The sequence below is a fragment of the Durotheca rogersii genome (assembly GCF_024521655.1).
Source record: "Durotheca rogersii strain YMJ 92031201 chromosome Unknown GGS23scaffold_3, whole genome shotgun sequence".
NCBI classification, from domain to species: Eukaryota; Fungi; Ascomycota; class Sordariomycetes; order Xylariales; family Xylariaceae; genus Durotheca; species Durotheca rogersii.
Genome location: NW_026251234.1, coordinates 1,818,108 through 1,835,140, shown reverse-complemented (window position 1 = coordinate 1,835,140; position 17,033 = coordinate 1,818,108). Strand labels below are relative to the sequence as shown.

At 56.4% G+C, this 17,033-nt stretch overlaps 8 protein-coding genes across 8 annotated transcripts; 2 read left to right on the top strand and 6 right to left on the bottom strand.

Moving 5' to 3' along the window:
• Positions 1-18: 18 nt before the first annotated feature.
• GGS23DRAFT_552377 (uncharacterized protein) lies at positions 19-576 on the bottom strand. The gene has a single exon (XM_051515397.1). It carries the CDS (start codon positions 549-551, stop codon positions 318-320), a length of 234 nt encoding a protein of 77 aa, XP_051375553.1. The 5' UTR covers positions 552-576; the 3' UTR covers positions 19-317.
• Positions 577-813: 237 nt separating this feature from the next.
• On the bottom strand, positions 814-1,629 carry GGS23DRAFT_291932 (uncharacterized protein). Its single transcript, XM_051512649.1, has 2 exons — positions 1,094-1,629; positions 814-1,035 (listed from the first exon to the last, which is right to left on the bottom strand). Exons 1-2 carry the CDS (start codon positions 1,365-1,367, stop codon positions 881-883), a joined length of 429 nt encoding a protein of 142 aa, XP_051375552.1. The 5' UTR covers positions 1,368-1,629; the 3' UTR covers positions 814-880.
• On the bottom strand, positions 1,630-3,199 carry GGS23DRAFT_291914 (carbohydrate kinase). Its single transcript, XM_051512648.1, has 2 exons — positions 2,407-3,199; positions 1,630-2,326 (listed from the first exon to the last, which is right to left on the bottom strand). The coding sequence occupies exons 1-2, from the start codon at positions 2,680-2,682 to the stop codon at positions 1,892-1,894; spliced, it is 711 nt and encodes a 236-aa protein (XP_051375551.1). The 5' UTR covers positions 2,683-3,199; the 3' UTR covers positions 1,630-1,891.
• A 1-nt stretch (position 3,200) lies between these two features.
• On the bottom strand, positions 3,201-4,214 carry GGS23DRAFT_291799 (uncharacterized protein). The gene is made up of 3 exons (XM_051512647.1): positions 3,666-4,214; positions 3,540-3,550; positions 3,201-3,428 (listed from the first exon to the last, which is right to left on the bottom strand). The coding sequence occupies exons 1-3, from the start codon at positions 4,113-4,115 to the stop codon at positions 3,269-3,271; spliced, it is 621 nt and encodes a 206-aa protein (XP_051375550.1). The 5' UTR covers positions 4,116-4,214; the 3' UTR covers positions 3,201-3,268.
• A 4,627-nt stretch (positions 4,215-8,841) lies between these two features.
• GGS23DRAFT_615472 (putative dipeptidylpeptidase III) lies at positions 8,842-11,122 on the top strand (the record flags this gene model as incomplete). The annotated part of the gene is made up of 3 exons (XM_051520717.1): positions 8,842-8,966; positions 9,039-9,099; positions 9,150-11,122. The coding sequence occupies 3 exons, from the start codon at positions 8,842-8,844 to the stop codon at positions 11,085-11,087; spliced, it is 2,124 nt and encodes a 707-aa protein (XP_051375549.1). The 3' UTR covers positions 11,088-11,122.
• Positions 11,123-11,711: 589 nt separating this feature from the next.
• Positions 11,712-12,306, bottom strand: GGS23DRAFT_603055 (ribosomal protein L6e-domain-containing protein; the record flags this gene model as incomplete). The annotated part of the gene is made up of 2 exons (XM_051519425.1): positions 11,712-11,864; positions 11,950-12,306. 2 exons carry the CDS (start codon positions 12,304-12,306, stop codon positions 11,712-11,714), a joined length of 510 nt encoding a protein of 169 aa, XP_051375548.1.
• An 891-nt stretch (positions 12,307-13,197) lies between these two features.
• GGS23DRAFT_552346 (proteasome complex subunit Rpn13 ubiquitin receptor-domain-containing protein) lies at positions 13,198-15,161 on the top strand. Its single transcript, XM_051515396.1, has 4 exons — positions 13,198-13,461; positions 13,576-13,645; positions 13,707-14,214; positions 14,440-15,161. The coding sequence occupies exons 1-4, from the start codon at positions 13,411-13,413 to the stop codon at positions 14,963-14,965; spliced, it is 1,155 nt and encodes a 384-aa protein (XP_051375547.1). The 5' UTR covers positions 13,198-13,410; the 3' UTR covers positions 14,966-15,161.
• A 322-nt stretch (positions 15,162-15,483) lies between these two features.
• GGS23DRAFT_552344 (uncharacterized protein) lies at positions 15,484-16,122 on the bottom strand. The gene has a single exon (XM_051515395.1). The coding sequence runs from the start codon at positions 16,073-16,075 to the stop codon at positions 15,662-15,664; it is 414 nt and encodes a 137-aa protein (XP_051375546.1). The 5' UTR covers positions 16,076-16,122; the 3' UTR covers positions 15,484-15,661.
• Positions 16,123-17,033: the final 911 nt, after the last annotated feature.

Below are 17,033 nucleotides of genomic sequence, written 5' to 3'. Positions count from 1 at the left end.
GGGAGGGGGGGGGGGGGGAGACGGGAGGAGGAGGAAAAGACGAAAGGAAAGAGAAGGGGGAAAAAAACCCTCCCTTGGCCTGGCCGGGCCTGGTCTGGTCTGGTCTGGTCTCTTGAGATTCAGGACTCGTGGAAATGGAGGAGGGAGGGAGGAGAATGAGGACGAGAGTGAGAAACAATCCCCGTCCCCCGTCCCCTCCCCTACCGTCCGTGGGTGCGTGAGCGATGAATCATGCGAGGAAGAAACCAGAAACAGCCACGTACCTCCCAACGACGTGTGGTAGGTGATGCATAAGGCTGGATGTGGTAAAATCCCACCTACGGGTAAGCAGAAAACCCATATACATGGGCAGCTTCCCTGACCCGATCGGACGACCTGGCCCATCCGTGATTTTTCTTTTCCTTCATGCCTGAAATGCATCGCCGTTGTATGTATGTACGTAGGTAAGTCTGGAGGATAGGTAAGGTAGGTAGGCAGGTAGGTATGCATAGAGACGAAGAGAGGAGAGGGAGAAAGGGAGAAAGGCCGACGGGCTGACCTATGTTACCCATCCTGGCCGAGACCTTGATTACTGTCACCCCCTTTCCCTCCCTCCCTCCCCTCCCTGGCCGCCCGTCCCGTCCCGCCCTATCCTTTCTTTCCCACGTAGCATGGGCTCCCTCAACCGACCTCCAGGTAGATAGGCAAGTATTTCCTCGCTTACCACCAGCAGGGCACGCATGTGGAGGTGATGGACGACGCACCTAACCCATGCGTACTCGAGGTAATACGCAAGTAGCATGGAACCAGACGGGGTTACCCTGGGTAGTGGTGGTGGTAATGGTGGTAGTACAGAGGTGGCACGGTAGGTAGGTGAGAGTCCAGGGTGCGCTCTGTCTACCTACTTCAGATGTGTGTCGTGTTCCCCTCTATCCCAGCCCGTCGGCGACATTGTGGAATCTTCCTCCCTCTTCGAGTCATATCTGCTGCGGCTCCCGCCGTCTCCCTGCCGTCTCTGTCGTCGCCGCCGCTGCTGGGTCCGGCGGGTCTCGGGTGCTGCAGAGTGTGAGAAAGATGGGTAATCCATCTCGCCTGCTCGGTCCACCTTACCTACCTGGCTTGCGTACATACATGCTGTACGTCGTCCCGCAGTGGGACCCGGACGGGGAACAGCCTAGGCTGCGTGCCTCTACCAGGAAGAGGTGCCCCAGACCTGGACCGGGACTACGTATAGGTATGCACGTACATGCGTAGGGATAGGTCGGGGCGGCCCAGGCCAAGCGTTGTGAGAATCCCCTTCCCTCCCTACTACTCAGATATGTGGCGTAGAGAAGGACGGGGACTTCTAAAAAGAGTAGCGCAACACCGTATAAAAACGTGCCGATCATTTGGGTCCTCGCTGGAGAATGCGAGGAGGCGTGACGGTGATGGCAGCTTTGTTGATGGCCCCTAGACCACTACCCTTCAGGGAGGCCTCTTGGCGCTGGAATTTGATAGGATGTTCAACACCGCTTGACTGAGGTTGCCCGTCTCGATCTTCAACCCCGGGTATAGCTCGACCTTACTTGCAGATCCTCCTGCCCCCCCTTACAGCTTACAGGCCTCGATGAACTGTCTAATTGCTCTATCACCCAATAACGTAAATGTCTGAAACCTCTGCGTGGTAGCTTACGCTGCTTATACTCGAAAGGCGATTCGATCGTCCCAATGCCTCTCTCTTATTGCGCCAAAGTGAATAACGGAACCATTACTCCTAAGCAATCGCGTGGGTGAAAAAAAAAAAAGCACGACGTTAATCCTGAAGCCGAGGGTGCCCTCGCCTTTTCGCTCTCCTGTCCTTTGCTTTCGATTCGTATTATGTCGGCCCTCGCCGGATCATGCCATGTTACAACCACAGCATGCGAAACTAGCTTCATGGAGCTTCGTCGATCTTCGCAAGGACTCTTTCAAGAGCATCTCTCAAAACACTTTCCGCTGATCCGCTCACATCGATGCTGATCACGTCCGTCTCCTCCTCGGTTGGTGGCTCCAGAATGGAGAACTGGCTATGAACCATGTCGGGCCCCATATAGTGGCCCTGTCTCAACCCAACGCGCTCGAGGAGAACCGCTTCTGGAGCATGAAGATAGATGAAATGGCAAATGACGTCGTGCAGATAGTAAGGAGCCACCCTTATGACATCCCGATATTTGCGCTTGAGAGCCGAGCATGTAAGCACGACTCCTTGGGCACCAAATGCGAATCGTCGGAGAGATTCCTCGCGTAGGGCCGTGAGCCAGTCCCATCGATCAGCATCCGTCAACGGTATTCCATTGCCCATCTTTTCAATATTTGCCTTTGGGTGGTACTGAAGCGTTGTCAGTAAGCGATCTTACGGCCTCCGGGGCGAGATAAAAAAAGAACGAAAAACGGAGACCTCAGTCGTACCTCGTCGCCCTCGATATAAGGCAGATTGAGAGCTGTTGCCAGGTGCTTAGCGACAGTTGTCTTGCCGCAGCCAGCTGGGCCCGTCACTAGCCAAATATGATGGTGCCTGGGCACGGACTGGCCATTGGCTCTTGGGATAGTATTACTTGACGCTCCTGGCATAATACTCGTACCGGCTGGGTTCGAATCGGCGGCCACGGCATTGATTGCGGCGGCCGTGCTAGCTGGGGACGGATGCGTTCCGTTGACTGGAACGGGGCTGTCGTAAGATAACATTTGTGAAGTAGATATTCCTTTCCCTCTACTTTTGCCACAAGGACAAGGGAATGTTAAGTAAAGGTAATTCGGAGATGGAAGCCGCCGATTGGGCGGAAGTAGTCTATTCGCTTCTTTAGTGCAGGTCGAGATCAGGATGCCGGTGAATACAGAGCCGAGCCTGCACGGACGTTGAATTATATGATACTAGCGGGCGACGAAACTCCCCAACGGGATTCTTTTTGGGGAGGGTGAAGTACTGGGATTTCGAATCGAGGAGATCCGGGGTTCTTAAAACGGAGTCATGTGGTAGACCAAGCCGCTGGGGCAGATGGTCATGGATCCCGCCCAGGGGCAGCCGGCGCAGCGTTGACTTTATAAGTGGGCGTCAGCACCTTTTCGTAGCACGCTCCGGCCCTCACATCTGGGAGGTCCGGATGGATGACGAAGTACCTATGCAAAGGAAAAGAAAAAGAAAAAAAAAGAAGGAGGAGAAAAGGGCAACCCAACGAGAACGAGAACCTCTAATAGTACCTGAGACCACCCACCAAACCCCCCCTCCCCCTTCTCCCTCCTCGAGACGGGTCCAGGATGCCTGGGCCAGACGCTAAAAGAAGCTCGAGAGAACATCGAAGAAGGCAATTCCTAGCGGGAACGGTCCAATCAGGACGGCCGCGTCCCGGTCTTCCCTGGGACTCCAGACTCGCTCGACGTCAGGGAGGAGGGGTGCGGGCAAAGGCCAAGAGTACCTACTTGGGCCTTGTCGACTGAAGGTCACTCGTAAGTATTTCGTATTTCTCCATCGGAAAAAGGCCAAATGAAAGACAAGGAAATGATAATAATAAGAGTAGTAATAAAAGCAACAGGAGTACGCCCACATCCTGCGAGACTAGAGTGGGGGGAGCCCATCGTCAGCGCGAGAGCCGATGAATAGGGCCGAGTTGGCGTAGGCGAGAGAGTCGCGAGAGACTGAAGGGCACAGAACAAATCAATAGATACACTACAATAAAATAGAAGCGGCGGGCGGCGACATCTACTAAACCGAGCAGCCTCGCGTGCCGTCCCAGGCCGACGTCACGAATTGTCCATGGGCGCAATTTGCGTCGTGTACATCTCGATGCTTTCTTTGTTGTCTCATGCGACGGCTTCGAGGCAACCCAACCCAACCCAAGGTGCGGAGGAGCAGGATGGCTAGGGCTGATAGACAAGCAGGGCCGAGGCGAGAGGCACGACAATCTAGAGGAGAGAAATGCTACTGGGATGCTGGCGAGGAGGAGGACGACGAAGGGAGAGACGGGGGACCGGGCGGGCAGAGCGTAACTAGGAGCGGAAAACCGACGATGGGAAGCCAACGGCACGGTAGCGCTGCCAACAGCGGTGCAGGCAAGTTCAAGTTGGATCCGGGGAGCTGACGAAAACAAGAGTATAAGATTGCGGGCCCGTCGAGTTGCCATCGTCGAGAATGGGTGTTCAAGAATAGGCTGAACTGGGAGGTTGGCAGGGGATGGGAATGGACCCGGCCAATCGCCGAATAGACGGAACAATGCCCTGTGGTGTGGTGGGATGGACGGGTAGGAGCCAAGGAGGTAGGTGTGTACCTCCCTCAAGTACCTGCCTCCTCTACAGCAGGCGTTACTGTATCCCACTTACAGCCAGCACCTTCCCACCTCCCGCCTGTCTAGGTACCTGCCGTCCTAACCTAGGTAGGGAGGCCCCTCCTATGGTTGACGGCCACGGGAAGGAGGCAGGTGCATGCACGGGGTATCGAGCAGCCTAGGGCGCCTTAGCGGAATACGTTGAAGTCGGTATCTACCTACCTAGGTACCTAGAGGTAGGTACCTCCAGGTACCTACCTGCCTCTAGTGTACACGTAGGTACCTACCTACAACCACGGATGGCACACCTGACGAACCTGCCATGTCCCTGCCCGGGGGAGGCGTCCATTTTCATGGCCTCTGGCCCGTGGGAAACTTATAGTTACACTCATACACGGGCCTGTTGGAGGTAGAATTGGAGGACCGGTCTATGATGTTGGTTAAGTACCTACCTCCTAATGTTATGCGCTCTCTCAAGAGGTACCGTAGGTGCGGACGGGGCTTCATTCCTCTAGCGTGGCGCCTCCTGGTATGAGGGTATCCAAGTACCTTGTTTTTTTTTTGTCAGCGGGGTTTAGGGAAAGGACCCGGGCTGCGTGACTGACGGTATATTGACCCCCGCGTTCCACCACTAAGATGTCCCCCTTTTTTTCCCTAGGCGTCTTTTCTCTCTCCCTCTCTCTCTCCTCCGTGCCTTTTCTGTTCACACCCCCCATCTACCTCCTCACGATCTCCTGTCATTCATCATTGTTTCGGCCCGTCCTATTTCTTTGCTTTTCTATCATGCGCCGAGCCCGGTTTCGTGTAAGCCCTCAACGGCACGTATACGTTGGGAACCTCCGTGCATACCTGTGTATTACTGTACGCATGCGAGTCGCCGGCGTCGTTGACGTCGCCGGCTGCAAGCCTTGTACCGAGAAACCGAGAAATCGATCGAGAATACCCAGGATCTCGGTGGAAAAGCCCTCGAGTGCGTAGCGTGGGGGTGCGAGGTACGTACCGGTCACCGATGCACATTAGGCTGATGGGAATTTCGGTCGAGCGAAGAAGCATCGAAGCCTGAGCTAACCCAGCGACCCACCCATTCATCCTAGCTCGGAAATGGAAATTTGTGGAGGAAAACGTGGTCGGGACGGGGGAACGCAGGGTGTGGGTCACAAGTTGATCTCGCCCTCCCTCCTCTCTCTCCTGATGATGTACTTGGCACAGATACCTGCCTACACATCACATATACGTACACATGTACGTACATGCACGCGCACATCTCCCTACATGGCACCCACAAGGCGGGCGAGTATGCGCTTCTGTGGTGGTTTCGCTGGCTCTGTAGCAGATATGGGGATGTCGAGAGAGTATCGCGACCGGCTGCGGTGTGGACCGCGGCGATCCTGGGCCGTGATGACGGCAACCTCAAATGCCTCAAATGTCACCCTGCGAGGCTACCGACCCCGGCGGGTGGTGTGCTTCTCGGGAAGGACTCTCCATCGTCGTTGAAGTTAGTGACAGACTGGCCCCGGTGACGACGGCTCCGTCGGGATTCGATTCTCAACCCCCATTCAGGCGTATATCGGCCAGGACTTCGAGTGCCACCGCATTAGACCGGATGGTTGACACCATTCTATATAGCAACCAATGGCTTCCGTCCAAGAAGAAGCGAACGGGCAACGGTGAGGATCATCTCCTTTCGCAATATATTGCCCAGCCGTCCGGAGGGTTGTAGGTGTCGGCCTCAGGGCCAACTACTGCCCCTTCGTCCCTTGGTGTCACTTCAGGCCGATGCACACGGTGGATCTGCCGTAGACGGCCTGGTGACCGGTCAGTCCTACACGCATGGACTTGTCATATTGTCGCTTCTGGACGAAGCTGGGCTATGCGTACATACAGATTGGGGATTCTACGTGCGTGTATATGCTCCCTACATGCATACGGTAAGCACGTTGTATTACTCGTGCATACCTGTCTGATGCACATACCGCGACGGCCTTCTCACACCTTAGGTAGGTAGGTAGCTTATCCTACCTGTCTCTTGCACCGGCATTGGCAATCTGGCAACACGCGGGCTAAGCTCCTGGGTCGCTATGTCGACAACCAGCGATTCCTCCCCCGTCGAGGCTTGGCTGCAGGCGTCGACAGGCAGACAAGGGAGAGGGGGAAATACACCGTGACGGCGACAAAGAGAAGGAAAACAGAAGAAAACCCGATTGCGATGACGATGGTGTCGGTGTTGGTGGGGCCCGGGGAAGACGGAGAGGACGGTAGGGGCTGGCTTGGCCCTCACCGCTCAGGGAGGCTTCTTGCCAATCACACGATACCATACACCGCTGTCGTCGGGTTCTCGCGTCGGTTACCAAGGTGAAAACGACTGGGAATGCCAAGGCCGGAACCTGCACCTTTCTTGAATAGCTTTCTGCAGCCTGCAGGTGACAGACCAGACATGCCGGAGCCATGTCGACCGCCTGACTTCACCAATCCTACTCTGCCTCTCGACGGGCACGTAGCAGGAGGTCGAGGTTGCTGTCCCGCCGCCGCCAAACTCGTACCACCCTTTACCGTGCTCTGGTCGCGGAGATAGCAGTAAGCCAGAACGGGCATAGAGTCCGGGACGGGGAGGGACCTTTGCCTCTTGGGGCTGTTTCTGGGAATAGCAACGGTGGGAGGAGGAGAGGCGGGCCAGCAAGCCAGCCAGCCAGGTGGTGAATGGTACGGAACCAGGACCAATCCGAGGCGCAATTATGCAGGCAAGGTCATGAGGCCCGGTTTGTCCATCGAGGAGAGGGCCCTTTACCAACGCAGCACGGCCAAGCTTTTGCGCTGCCTGCGGATCGAGCAGCTGGGCACTTCTCCAGCCTCCCGTCGTTTCTGGTTCGGGCTAACGCTGTGCTACAACTCGCTACAATGTGTTACTGCGCCTTACACTACACGCACCGACGGGACACGTACCCGCCAACGTACCGCGGTACTCCGCAGCTACACGACCGGGCGTGTGCTTTTGCGTGCGTTTCCCGATGTAGATGCTGCGTACTTTGGGTCGGTCGGGTACTTGCACAGGCGCGCTGCCTTACAGGTACGTAGGCCTCCGATCATGTAGGAGGTAGGTAACATCAATCCAAGGCACGAGCCGAGCTGTTCGGTTCGGTCTTCCGAGCCTCGTTCGTATTATGGCTATCGCCGGTGGCACACGTGATGGGTGATAGGAACGCCAGCAAGGCACCCAATGCGGGTGCCATAGGCAACGCGCCCGGTCCTATTGCACAAATCCCTCGATGGGAACCGAGACCACTCTGTGTTTCTGCCGAGGCGCCTCTACCGAATATTAATTCGCGTGTTTGCCATTGAGAGGCAGGTATATTTAGAAGTTCGGGGACCTGTCGAGCTCTTCTCGGTTGTCCGCCGTTTCCCACGTATGGCGATATGACGTACCTACTGTCTGAGCGCAGTGGGACGAGACTCGCGCTCCTCCAGGGGGTCAAAGCATCAAATGCGCCGATAATGGCCGGATTCGGGGGGGGGCAGTTCGCAGCTACATCATTACCTAGTTAGTCTCGCCCCTTTTCGCGGTTCTTCCGTTTTTCTCTTTGTTCTCAAAGGTAGGTCCCTACTATACATATACGTGTAGGACATGTCTCAGAGCCACCTGCCCACATCTGTATATACCTATAAATAGCGACCGATATCTGGGTCTGCGTTGCCGGGATTCTCGTGCAATATCTCGCTGATCCGATCGACAGACCCTGGGTCGGCGAGTCGCTCCGTACTGCTACCGTAGTATGGGTGTTAGGCAGAGGTATGTATGAGTATATGCGCATGCTTATACACGTAAACAGGCGTCTCGCTCGGTAAGGGCGCTCTTCCATTCGACCCTGAGGCGAAGGCCCTACATACATATAATGCATCGCACGCAGTCACGCCGGCCGGAACGTCCATGTTGTGGGTGACAAATACAAATACACATCTACATAACCAAATATGATCCCCACACGGCCGCCTCCCAAGTGCCTAGGCAACGTCTCGGACAGGCGTTGCTGTGGCTAGGGCATCGTGCGTTTTAGCCCCAGGTTTATGACGCCCAGCCCAGAACGTCGAGACAGATTGTGGCGCATGGCTACCAGCAAAGAGAGGTGCGGGGGCGCCTTGCAGACCGGAGCCGACTCGGACCCCATAGCCGGGCGCTCGTCCAATGAAGGCGCGCGGGTCCATGAAGACAACCGGGCCTGCCACCTGCAAAACCCTCTCTTCACCACACACGAGGCAATCACTTATGTAAGGAGACAAATCGGCAGCTCCGCGACGGAAACGCTAGACATCCCAGCAGATTGAGGAGGCGCTGCATCCGGGGAGACGGTAATTGGGGCGCCCTTCTGAGGTCGACTCGCGAAGCTGTCAAGAGGACACATAGTCGCCTCCTCGCCTTCCCATGATCCCGCGCCATCCGCTGTCTCGACGTGTCTCTTCGATACTCAGGACATCGACCTTGCTGCCTCTTCCTAGACCTCTTCCCCTACTTCCCGCCCCTCGCAATTCGCCCAACCTGGTGCTCGCGCCAGCTCTGCCTCGCCGAATCCCCGCCCGATCCTTCGTCTCCACCATGGATGCCCAAGAGCTCAAGCAGTATCTGGCTGACGCGCCCCCCAGTGTCGTGAGGCTCGAGATCGAGAAGCATTTCGATGCTTTGACCGACCGCCAGAAGCGATACGCCCACTTCATTAGCAGGTACCTGCCGCTCCCCCGGGGATCCCGCACCGAAGCACGATCCGCGTGCCAAGACTAACAGCCTTCCCCTAGAGCGTCGTTCGGAGGCAGTAGGATCGTGGCTAGGCAGATCTCGCCCGAATCGGAGCCTATAGTCAGTCCGCTGTTGTCTCGCTTCGCGCCCCGATGCTTACCTAGACGCAGCTCGATTTCATACTGGCACTTCACAAGAGCAGCGGTGGCGACTGGAAGGCGCTGCAGGCCAAGGCCGCCATTTCGGACCAGGACTTGGATCACTTTCTGCAGTATGCCGCGCAGTTCCTGGGGAACAACGGCAATTACAAGAGCTTTGGTGACGCTAAGTTCATCCCGCGCTGCCCCGAGTCCGCCTTTGCTGCGCTCGCAGCGACGTCCCCAGACGCCCAGAAATTCTACGACGCCACTACCGGCGCTATCTTTTCCACGGATAAGCCTGCTCTCATGCATCTCGGCTATCCAGAGCAGGGCCATATGACTACTTACTATCCGGGATCGCCGGACATCACCAAAGCCGAGATCGACGCTGTCTCGGCGTGGATGGAGAAGAAGGGACTGCTCCCCGAGAACACTCGTCTAGCCAGGACCAAGGATGGCTCGTTCGAAATTTGGATCGCGTCGGCAGATCGGACGCTTCCCGGCGAAGGCGGCGACATTGGGAACGAGACCGAGTTCAAAATCGAGGATGGCACGTTGGCGGGGAAGACCATCACCCTTGTATATGGCGATTACTCCAAGGAGATGGCCCTCATTGCGGCCAGCATCAGAGGCGCGGCAGAGAATTCCGCTAACGAGAACCAGAAGAAGATGCACGATGCCTACGCCAAATCTTTCCAGAGCGGTTCGCTGCTGGCCTTCAAAGATTCTCAGAGATTCTGGATTCGAGACAAGGGCCCGATGGTCGAGTCTAACATCGGCTTCATCGAAACGTACCGCGACCCCGCTGGCATCCGTGGCGAATGGGAAGGTTTTGCTTCTATGGTCAATCTGGAGCGTACGCGAGCCTTCGGGGCCCTTGTGGACGCTGCGCCCTCTCTGATACCGCTTCTGCCGTGGAGTAAGGACTTCGAGAAGGACAAATTCTTGTCCCCGGATTTCACGTCTCTCGAGGTCCTAACATTTTCTGGCTCGGGTATACCAGCTGGGATCAATATCCCTAATTACGACGACATCAGACAGACCGAGGGTTTCAAGAACGTATCCCTCGGCAATGTGCTGAGCGCGAAGGCACCCGACGAGAAGATTCCGTTTATCGCCGACAAGGATCTGGGTATATATCAACGCTACCGTGACGGCTCTTTCGAAGTGCAAGTTGGGCTCCACGAGCTTACGGGTCATGGCTGTGGCAAGCTATTACAAGAGACGTCCCCGGGAGTGTTCAATTTCGATAGGGAAAACCCCCCCATCTCTCCCTTGACCGAAAAGCCCGTTGCCACATGGTATAAGCCTGGCCAAACCTGGGGGTCCGTTTTCGGCAGCTGGGCAGGTTCTTACGAGGAGTGTCGAGCGGAGCTCGTCGCGATGTATCTGAGCTGCGAATTCCCCGTCTTGCAAATCTTCGGATTCGGCGACGGCTCAGTTAACATAGATGGTGAAGCGGGAGATGTGCTCTACGCCTCCTATCTCTCTATGGCCCGGGCCGGTCTCACGTCGCTAGAAATGTGGGATCCCAAGAGCCAAAAATGGGGCCAGCCTCACTCGCAAGCCCGGTTCTCCATCCTCCAGTGCTTCCTAGCTGCTGGGGACGACTTCTGCAAACTGGAATACAACGGCGACGACTTGACCGACCTGAAGATAAGCCTAGACCGCTCGAAGATCCTGACGGCGGGCCGGAAAGCGGTGGGCGACTACCTCCAGAAGCTGCACATCTACAAGGCCACCGCTGACGTCGAGGCCGGCGTAAAGTTCTACGGCGACATGACGCACGTGGACCCGGAGTTCTGGGGCAAGAAGGTGAGGGACGAGGTCCTGCGGAACAAGCAGCCGCGGAAGGTGTTCGTCCAGGCCAACACGTACCTCGACGAGGCGACGGGAACAGTCACGCTGAAGCACTACGACGCGACGCTCGAGGGCATGATCCAGAGCTGGGCGGAGCGGCAGATCTGAGGCTAAATCCGTAGCCGTAAGGTGCGGTAAAAGCGTGAGCTACCCGGGGGGGGGGGGAGCTATCTGTAGTATCAACGAGCAGTGGCCGCTGAAACGGCTCCCTCTGTCTTGTGAACGAATACCGGGCCCCCGTTGGCAGCTCCAATAACGTAAATAAAATAGGGGCCGACCAAGCCAATCGCAACTCTGGCGTGGAACAGCGAGCTGATGATACCTATGTGGCTGGAGGAGCCTCGGGTTCTCAATACAATTGATCGGCTCCCCGCATCCTTCGTTGTCATTGTGTAGATGACTTCGCATGTACTGGGCATATATCCTGGTGCGTTGTAACTAACGGTTCGTAGATCACGACGCATTCGGATCTCCCCCTCCCCGGATTCAAGCACTTAGGAGACGTAGGACCTAGCCGAGGCAAAAAAAAAAACCCCCATGCGATTTGTCTTGATAGTCTTTATTGACTAGAACCTCGATTACAGACGCCAGAATCAATGTGACCGATGCCTCAACGTCCAGATGCAATTGGCAAAGCCAGCCCAGCTCCGCGATCCGCCGTCCGCAAAGTCATTTCGTGTGATTTTTTCCCTATAAAGTAACAAATCCCCCAAGAAGCCCCGCGGTACCTATCTACCACTTCATCTCGTGGGGCTTGTCGCCCTTTCGGAGGCTGAAGGAGCTGGCGAGGTAGCTGGCGAGGAGGTCTACCTTCTTGATGTTGGCGATCAGGGGCTTGTCGATGGTCTTCTGGTCCGCCGCTCGGCTGGTGCTGATCTCCTTCTTCTGTAGCATCCCACGTTAGCCCGCGCTCAAGCAGAACCCTCGCCGTCCCCTCATCTCGCACGGCATCCGTCGCGCTTGAGCATACCTGTGCCTTGTCGCCCTGCTTGAAGAAGGCGTCCTCGCTAGCCTTCTCCTTGGCCTTGTCCCGGGCGAAGTACTGGACCTGCGCGACCTCGTCGACCTTGCTCTGCTCTAGACCGTCGAGGTCAATCTTGTAGGAGGTGGCGATGACGTATCGCGAGTTGACCCTCCGGATGGGCACGCCGTTGATCTTGAAGGGGCCGGTGACGAGGAGGACGCCCTGGTCAAGGGTCTTGAGGAGGATCACGCGCTTGCCGCGGAAGCGCCCGGCGAGTAGGATGAGCACCGTGCCGGGCTGCAGGGACTTGCGCGGCGTCCAGGGACGGATCGCCTTGCGGACCTGCGAGAGGGGACACAACATCGTCAGCAAACGCGCGCCGAAGGAAGGTAGGTGGGCAGATGGGAAAATGCGAATGGGGTCAATCCGTGAGCTCGCGGGTATGGCTGGGTGCTCGCCGTCCCTCTGCATGTCTGCGTGCAAGAATTGGAGGGCTAGATATGCAAATATCACTACGCCTCCGTGTCTGAGATGGTTTCTGCCTTGCCACGGCCACGACCTTTTCCCGCTCTTCCTGTAGCCAAAACACCCATAAAACCACCAGCTCAAGCGGCGAGACCCCGCCAAAGTCTCCGGAATTTGGAATTCTTCTTGTTGCAACTCACACTCTTCGGCTTGGGCTCATCGTCGACAGGGTACCATTTCTGGGCCCTCTGGGAGGGATGAGGGACCTCCCGGGTCGACTTTCCGAACGTCTTCTGTGTGCTCGGCTGCGACATGACGAGGGCTGTCGACTGGGGGGGGGGGGGGCGTTGTCGCTGGGTGTGTGGTGGTGAAAGGGAGTTGGCAGGTTTCCTCGTTGGTTTGGTGATGCGAAGTCAGAAATTCCACTTTGCGCAAAAAGATCAATTGCGGTTGTGGGCTTAGGCGAAGCCCTGGGTGCCACTGGAAATCCGGCGGAGCCTTCTAATTTTGTGGGCCGTGACTGTGGCTTGTTCCGCCACATTATGTGTACTTACCTAGATGGCAATCTGAGGTTTGCTGCTTATATAAGCAGAAATGTTCATCTTGGGACCCTCGAGTATCGATAGGAATTGTGCTATGTAACCTGGAGGTACCTTGGGTACGGTACCTTAAGGAACTTAATGTACTGGTCCCACTTCCTGTCCTCCTATAGAGGTGGTGGGGAGACGCGTACCTGCCTTGCCTACCTAGGTACCTCCTTGCTAAAAGTACCTGCGGGTAAGTACCTATCCTTAGGTAATCTGGGGAGGACTCCGAGCTTCAGAGTGTTCTCATCGTAACGAAGCTCTGGCAGCCTTGCATTTCCAATCCGGCTTGACAACCGATCTATACGAACGTCGCCCTCTCTCGCCCTTGTCTGTGACGTTATTTTCGTCGCAAGGTCGCCTGCAACAGTCCCCGCCCTCTTCCTCCTTCTTCTTGTTAGGACATCGTCAGCCAGCCATGTCGATAACACCTATCATAACGTTTAAGGCGGGCATATGCGAAGTTGATGTGCGTCGTCCCCTTCTCCCTTTCCCTCCCCCCCCCCTTCTCTCTGCTCTTCCATGTGCCTCTAATAGCCGTCCATTTGAGTTGTAGACAAAATGATGCTGACAGCAATACTAGACCTCCTCGCGGCCCTACAAAGTGAAGGCGTCGCCCCGACCAGGCTACATCTACCTCTTCACCGAGGATGGTAGGCACTTGACCACCGCTTCGGGGATGCCGCTGTTGCTATCGTTGCTAATCGTCTCTAGAGTTACTTCATTTCTGCTGGCGTGAGCGAAGCGTCCCCCTCGACCAGCCCGAGTTAGACCTTGTTATGATCCCGACAGACGGCCAATTTGTTCCCTACGATGCCAACAACCAACCTCACGTATCCGCCAAGACGAACGGACGTCTCTTCGTGCTCAAGTTCCTCTCCTCTTCCCAGCGACACCTGTTCTGGTTACAGTCGAAGCCTCAAGGTCGGAACGGCGACCCCACTTGGTTCAGCCCTCGCGACCGGAAAATCGGCGACATCGTGCACAGGCTGCTCCAGGGCGAAGAGGTCGACGTCGCACACGAGCTAGCTGCGATCAACAACACCGACAACGATGACCGACGTGGAGGCGATGACGACGAGCCTATGGAGGATGTCGAAGGTCATGGCAACCCCGACGAGCCCCACGAGGGCGATGGAGGTGCTGGTCCGGGCGCTACCGGTGGCGATGTGCGGCAAGAAGGAGAGAGCGCGAGAGAGGGCGGTGCCGACGGCGCCAGAGCGTAGGTTATCCCATACTCTTTTGTAACGTTTTTCTGGAAGAGGACTGGACATGAGAATATCACATGCATTCTATGCGCAAATACTAGACGCAATGTCTATAGCCTTTTCAGCCCATCGGGCTGTCATGTACCGTTAGACGCCCTCGAATGAGAGATGTATTGTTTCTCTGCCAAAACACCTCGGCGCGGTCTCGGAGCTGGGGTTGTGCGCTAACATGAGGATAGTGCCGCCTCGGGCCCCCCCGATGCTGCAGCTGCAGTCAGGAATTTTCTCGATTCATTGAGAGGAAATGCCGGGACCAGCCAGGGCGAAGGGAATTTTTATCCACTCCTTTCAGACCTCCTCACACCCCCTATCACCGTACCCGTGGCCCGAGAAGCAACAGAAGAGCAGATCGACGAATTGCTCAGCTTCTTGCCCCCCTCAATCCTCGTTTTTTCGCAACAGGTGGACCAGGAGGAGGATACCGCAGAACCCACCGCCGCGGCAGTGCAGGCTGCGAAGGAAGCGATGAGTCTCGGCCAGAAGAAAGCGCTGTTGGAGAAGGTTCTCCGGAGCCCGCTGTTCCACCAGAGCCTGACAAGCCTGTCCATGGCGATTCGGGACGGCGGTTTGCCCAGCATCGCGGACGCGCTGTCCATCAAGGTCGAGAACGGAGGTTACATAAGAGGCAGCCAGGTGCCTCTCGGCGGCGGGGATGCCGTGGAGGCCTTCGTGGAAGGAGTCAAGAAAAGTGTTCAGAAAAAGTAGATGCGCTAGAATCCATTGCTAAGTCCATCAATTGGAAGTCCATAGATAGACTCAAAAGGCACACACACATATATATGTGCCTATATAAATGACACATTCGAACGTGGGCGCCCCGAAGCACGCGTTCTTTGGAATACTCTATCTTCGCGTGATGACGAGGGTGGCTGGGGAGCGGTAGTAGATGATGCTTCAATGTCCTCTGCATCCGCGGTTCTCTTACCCGCGAAGTGTCTCGCCTTTTCAACGCTGCTGGAGCGAGCCGTTTCGCCATTGTGTCCCTGGTCGTCGACCTAGCTGGAAGTTCCTAGAACACGAATTAAGCCTCAATCTAAAAGGAAACACTATCGTTACACCACAACTTGGGATTATGGCCGGCGCCGAACACACGCGGCCACGGCAGTTGATTCGAGAAGGGGGTTACAGACTAGATCGGCAATAAAGGGAGACACGTCTAAGCCCCGAAGCCTGTTCTACTCTACGCGCCTAGTCACATCCAGCCGAGAAGGAAGAGCCATCGGGGTGAAATATACATGTTCAAGGTAAAATATTAGTCTAAGGAGTGTCTAGAATCGAACGAAAGATGGATGCCCCCCGCAACGCCCCGTGCCGCTAAGTGTTCAGAACCGCAATATACCTACGCGGTTTTCCACGCTCTCCCGCTCTCTAGACCACCAAGCCCGTCGGGGACGGCTGCAGCTAGCCGCGGAACCAGGGGTGCTTGCCGCGCCAGATGCGCTCCTCCTCGGCGAGGCGGGCGGCGCGGGCCTCCTCGAGGATGTCGTCCTCGGAGAGGAGGGCGGGGGCGGCGCTGTCGGCGGGAGCGGCGGCGGTGGGGGAAGAAGGGAGGAGGACGAGGGGGGACTCGCAGCCGCGCAGGCCGATGAAGCGGCCGAGGCGGCGCCGCTTCTCCTCGAGCGGCGCGTCCGACGCCCAGCGCACCGGGCACGGGTAGTGGCGCGTCCACGGGCACGGCGTGCGCTGGTGGTAGAAGTGCGCCAGCGCCTCCAGCTGCGAGTCCGTCAGCAGCCAGAAGTGCAGCAGCGTCCCCGGGAACGCCGGGTGCACCTCCCCCGTCGTCAGCTGCACCAGCGGCGCCAGCGGCAGCGCCATCTGCCGCAGCTTCTCCCGGAACGCCACGTCCTGCGCCGCCCGCCGCGGGCCGAGCGCCCTCGCCGCCGCCGCTTCCTGCTGCGCGCCCTGGTCGTGCGTCGGGTTCTGCATCGCGGTGCTTGTGCCGTGGGCTTTGGTAGGTGGGGTCGAGAAGTCGAAGGGGGTGTCTATTCTGATCTTTTTTCGGGTAGACTTTTTTTGTTTGGGCCCTCTCTCTGGCGCCGAGGAGGTTGTTTAGGTTTGAAGGAGGAGAGCTTGAGCTGACTGGTTCTTATTTTAATCCTTTTGGGGGGCTAGATTTCAGGGTTCTTTGGGACGGTGAAGTGCGGTAGTCGACGGAAAATACCGCGGGACGAACTAACTAATTTGTGTAGAATGAGCGACGAGTAATGAGATGATGCAAAGGAGAATATGTGGCAATATAGGACTCGTACGGAACTTCTCGCCCTTGGAAGTCTTCTTGTTTTGTAGTCGGCCTTCGACGATGGAGTCTAGCCGCCAGCAGCTTGGGTGGAATGGCAGAATTATATGACGGGACGGTAGCAGAGAAATAAGCGCTTAGATATGTATATATATGTGTATATAACCAACCACGCTGCTGTGGGACTGAAGGCGTGAGAGATGGCTTATAGATTCGAGGGCGGCCACCGTTTCTTCTTGTAGGTATGAGGCTCGTCGCGGTATCCTTTGTCATGTGCTCGATGTGTCTGACCGTCGTGAACCGGCCTGCTGGCTCTTTCTTTCAGCGCTGTTATGGGTTGGGCGAGTCTTTGTTGAGACCTTCGAGGCTTCTTTTTATCTAGACCCTTTCCAAAGACGTAGTAGATTAGCGTACAAGCCAGTGGGTTCTCAAGTGGGTTTTGGACACAAAAACACCATTGTTTTCTTGCCGACGAGAATCATCCTTGTGCCAACGAGTCCCCTTGAATACACCTAATCAAACCAAACCAACCTCCTT